This window comes from Tasmannia lanceolata, unplaced genomic scaffold (genome assembly GCF_043159265.1).
Source record: "Tasmannia lanceolata isolate RefF3 unplaced genomic scaffold, GAP_Taslan_0.1 ptg000023l, whole genome shotgun sequence".
Classification (NCBI taxonomy): Eukaryota; Viridiplantae; Streptophyta; class Magnoliopsida; order Canellales; family Winteraceae; genus Tasmannia; species Tasmannia lanceolata.
In genome coordinates, this window is record NW_027518700.1 from 25512067 (window position 1) to 25516688 (window position 4622).

General features: G+C 41.9%; 1 protein-coding gene across 1 annotated transcript; it reads right to left on the reverse strand.

Moving 5' to 3' along the window:
• Positions 1 to 526: 526 nt before the first annotated feature.
• Positions 527 to 3767, reverse strand: CPD (Cytochrome P450 superfamily protein). The gene is made up of 8 exons (XM_077366722.1): positions 3168 to 3767; positions 2870 to 3019; positions 2448 to 2696; positions 1395 to 1481; positions 1217 to 1304; positions 1022 to 1128; positions 807 to 937; positions 527 to 706 (listed from the first exon to the last, which is right to left on the reverse strand). Exons 1-8 carry the CDS (start codon positions 3681 to 3683, stop codon positions 610 to 612), a joined length of 1425 nt encoding a protein of 474 aa, XP_077222837.1. The 5' UTR covers positions 3684 to 3767; the 3' UTR covers positions 527 to 609.
• Between the last annotated feature and the right edge of the window lie 855 nt (positions 3768 to 4622).

Sequence of the window (4622 nt, forward strand, 5' to 3'; positions counted from 1 at the left end):
CGGAACGATTCAATCTTAGTGTCATGCCAAACAAACCCCCAGTCGGCAAGAAGTTCACGTGCATTTAAGTCAAAAGAGTCAAGCAAATTCACAAGCGCCATTTATTCCATGCCCCTTCAGAAGAGAAGTATCTACCAATCACGCAACCCCCCTATCCAAAACGACAGGATTCTTCGCAGAAGACAGTATGGAGTGAAAGTAACCCATGTGGACTGGGGGGGGTGTCCGTATCAATTCCCAGCCCCACGTCCCATACATAATCAAGCCCTTCTCACTCGTTTTCCCTCTGACAACCGCGCGTGCGCACGCCTGTCATTCCTGGGATGCGTGCACACACCGTATCGTACGCGTCATACTATAAAAATGCACACGTGTGAACTGCATACTGACTAAAGGCTAAAGCGAAATTACTGATAAGACGTCGTAATGAAAAATGACCTGAATACCCTTCTGCAAGATAAAGAGATGTTGGTGTTGGGCTCGAGGACATGATCAAGCAGATGATGACGTCATCCTAAGTAAAAAATTAAACTAAATATTAATATTTTATTATGAACAAATTACAACTTATTCCCTGTTCTTTTTTTTTGGTTTTCCTTTCTCCAAACTTCAGACCCTTTTCCTACGCTTAACGTCGATTGGATAACGCTTTAAAGTCCTCGTCGTGGGGAAGAAAACGAGCTTGTCTTCCTCAGCAGGGACCCAGCTACAAAATCGGAGAAACAACAAAACAGTGGAAATGAATTTCTGAGAAAATAAAACTAATTTTGTGGGAGGAGGTTGCCACGTGTCTGATTTTTACTCACGTGAATCCAGTAACAAAGTGGTGGAGAAAGACCGAGATCTCGACTCGGGCGAGTTCGTAACCAGGGCAGAGACGTGGGCCCCCACCGAATGGTGTGAATATACTCAATGGACCCGCGTGTGGCGGGTTGTTCTGTAGAGTTAATTATTTTATCATACCGAGTTAAGGTCAGAAAACCGACAAGTTGAATCACGAGTTGACTGAGTCAGGATATACCTGCCATCTCCATGGGTTGAAAGTTCGAGCGTCTTTGTAGTGGTCTTGGTCTAGATGGACAGCTCTAAAAGAGGCAAAAACCTTCCACCCTTTGGGGATGGTATAGCCTGTAACACCAAAAATAGAAAAGCGAGTCAGCCGAGTCGGATCGGCAGAAAAACCGAGTAGAGGTCCGAGTTTTGAAATTCTTCTAACCTTTGATATGAACGTCAGTTACGTCACTAACGGCTCGCCTGAAAACGCCGCTTATTATGTTTGCTACTCGCAGGGTCTCGTTAATTACCTGCAAATATCAATACGAAAATTATTTTATGAAAAGACAAGCTGGGTGACTGAATTTATCAAAACATGGGGATAATTATAAATGACGTACGCATTGCGTGAAAGGCATCGACTTGTAGTCACTCCACTGCAGTGCTTCGGACTCCGGCTTCTTCGCTCTGATCCCTTCGTGTTCTTCCTGTAAGACGACCGTACAAATTTTAATTATTGAATTTCCAAGAATACCCCTCAAGAAAATAGCATTTCCTTTTGGCTACCGCTATAGGCGCACAGGTTTAGTAATTGCACAAACTCTGCTTGTCGTTTTTTTAAGGGATAATTACATTTACACCCCGTCTAGTTTCTGACACATCCACTTCAACCCCTATAGTTTAAAAAGTGGCAAAGACATCCTCTGGTTTCGTTTTGTTTAAGGTTTGCCCCATCAGCTGAAGGTTCGTCCCATAGATTAAAGGGTTAGATGATTTGATGTAGCTGATTTTTTGGCGTTTGGATTCGGATATGAGCCCATATTATTTGGATGATCCAAAGCGTTCATTTGATGGGTCCTGACATAGATAGGGTGTACCCAAATAATCAGCTCCATCGGATCATCCTAACCCTTCAATCTATGGACGAACCTTCAGCTGAGGGAGCAAACCTTAAACAAAACGATACTAGAGGGATGTCTTTGTCACCTTTTTAAACTATAGGGGTTGAAGTGGATGCGTCGGAAACTAGAGGGGATGTAAATGTAATTATCCTTTTTTTTAATTAGTTTCTTAATTAGTTTCTGGCAGTTCTTTAAATAAAGGACAAAGCTAGATGATTGCAATTATCAAAACATGGTAGTGCTAGTATAGTACCCATCCTTTTTATCTGTAATTTAGATCAAAAGATGAGGGTTCCTTGGTAAATTCCAACGTTGGGAAGGGTTATCGTCAGGGCCCTAGGCCTAGTGTTGTCGGATTCGGAATCGACCCATCTAATCATGCTGTTTCCCGAGTATGTATTTTTTAAAGAAAAGAAAATTATTTAAGAAAACTTAAACCAGAAGGGTAATTTAGTCATTAGGTAAGAAATTGGATTATATTTACGTAAACGAGCTTAAGCTGGCTTTAATTGAGGAAATTAAAGAGTTAATGTGGGTGAGTTTACTGCTTACCTTTAACAGAGAAAGAGCCCGAGGTGACTCAGTGAGGAATTTAACAGCCAGAGTCATAATGGTAGAGGTGGTCTCATATCCCGCCACAAGAAGAGCCAACAAGAAATCCACCATTTCCTCCTCTTCAAACCTTTCTTCCCCTTCCAAAAGGGCTTCCAACATATCATTCTTTCTCTCACCACCCATCTCTTTCTCCTCCTTCCTCTCCCTCACCATACTTCTCAGCGCCTCTGCAACCTTAGTCCGTGCCTATCACCCACAAAAAGTAACCAAAACTCAGTAACAACAAAAAAAAAAGATATAGGTTCTATTCGCATACGAAATTCATGAACAGGGCTATAATCCAAAGTTCCAAAAAATAGCAAATCTGTTTGGACTCGTTACAACCGAGTCGACTCGTCAGTACAAGTGAGTTGACTCACCTTAAGAGCTCGGCCGTATGTGGTGAAGAGAAAGGGTAAAGGAATGGAGAAGAAACCCTCTATGAGAAGAAGATACTCTTTTCTAAGGCTCTCCGTCCATTCCCCTGGATCAAAGCTCATCAGTTGTTTAACCGTGAGCTCAAACGTAATCTGCCCAAGAAATAAAATATCTTTAAAACCCAAGATAAAGATAACATATAAAACAAAGCCTCCAGCTCAAAACGAACCAAAACCAGATATCCAAATTCCAGAGAAAGCTTTCCTTTATGAAATTCTACCTCTAATTTCTGAAACCCACCTTCTTAGTCTCATCCTGGAGTCGAACCCTTCTCCCGTCCCAACCATCCATGTTGAATCGGACGAGTCTATCGATGTCCGGTAAAAGATGGTCTCTGATGATAGAGGAATTGGCAAAGCTCATAGTCAGAGAATGCATTCTCTTGTGTAAATTCCCCTTCATTAGCAACAAAGAATGGCGCCCGAGAAGGTTAGAGATGGAGCTCGGGTAACTACTCTCGAATAGCTTCCCTTCGTTCTGTAACACAAATCGGTTCGACTCAGGGTCAGTGCAGAATACAGTGGGTTCTCCGAACACGTGGGTGGTGAAGACGGTACCGTATTTTCGGACCCGCGCATCGATGAAGGGTTCTGGATGCTCGGTTTTGTAGGCCGAGATCAGTTGTAGGGTCTCTCCCAGGAAGGGGAGGCCTAGGCTGCCTGGAGGAAGACCCAGTTTCTTTTGGTGGTAACGAGAGACACGGAGGTAGATTAGGTAGAGAGAGGATAAGAGGAAGAGGAGGAAAAGAAAAGCCATGCCTTTGAAAAATTTTGGGTTTCACACAGACGCGCGAATCTGTGGTTCTCTGCCCTATCTTAAGAAAAAGCACGGGCTGAACACATTTATACCATCTCTCTCTCATACCGACTCTAGATTTATATTGATATTTTATTGGATTTTCTATAAAACACACGGAATGAATGGGTTGGATGAGTCAAACAACGTGGTAGAGGGTGTATTTACAGTGGCCAGCTCAAATAAGCTATCTGAGCTATAGCTCAGCTGAGAAACCTCACCCCCTTTCTATATTTGTCCCGGTGAAAATGAAGTAAATATATTGTGGGTGAAGGATTTTGTTAAAGGGGATTTGCTAGCAAATCCCTTGTTATTTATATCTGTGATCCGGGTTGATTTAAGATTGTTATTGAGTATATATATGGAAGGTGACCGTATATGCACTCCTAGTATTGAGTATTGCCTAACTCTCTCAGGAGTTGGATTGTCAAAATATTTGTTATTATCCGGGCCCGAGGGAGACCTTCTAGTTTAAATTTCCAAAATTGTCCTTTTGCCCCTCTTTTAATTTCCAATTTTTTGGAAGAGGGCAATGCCCTTGGTGGAAATTTTCCAAAAATACTCTCCATATATATAAAATATGAGAAAGCCTTCTTTTATGCCACATGGCCGGCTTTCAAGACTTACATATCCACTAACCTACACACATGGCAGATATACTATCTACTAGCCTACACTCATGGCAGATATGATTGTTTGCTCTTATCTCTCCCGCCACCTCACTCACATACATAGTTGTCCAAAATAAGTTAGAGATCTTTTATACATAAACCATAATCATCGCTCGAGTCCAAAGAAAAAAAAAAGACACGTGGCGCTTACACCGAATCACCATATAAAAGATCCTTCCTAAATAAAAGAGAGAGGTTTTTTTCTAAATCCATCTTCTTCTTCTTCTCC

What these genes read in the sequence shown, in the direction of transcription:
- CPD (XM_077366722.1), bottom strand. Translation starts at nt 3,683, where the DNA reads ATGGCTTTTCTTTTCCTCCTCTTCCTCTTATCCTCTCTCTACCTAATC. An exon ending in GGGCTCTTTCTCTGTTAAAG is followed by an intron (nt 1,482 to 2,447) that starts GTAAGCAGTAAA and finishes GTCGTCTTACAG; the next exon opens with GAAGAACACGAAGGGATCAG. An exon ending in TCAACCCATGGAGATGGCAG is followed by an intron (nt 938 to 1,021) that starts GTATATCCTGAC and finishes TTAACTCTACAG; the next exon opens with AACAACCCGCCACACGCGGG.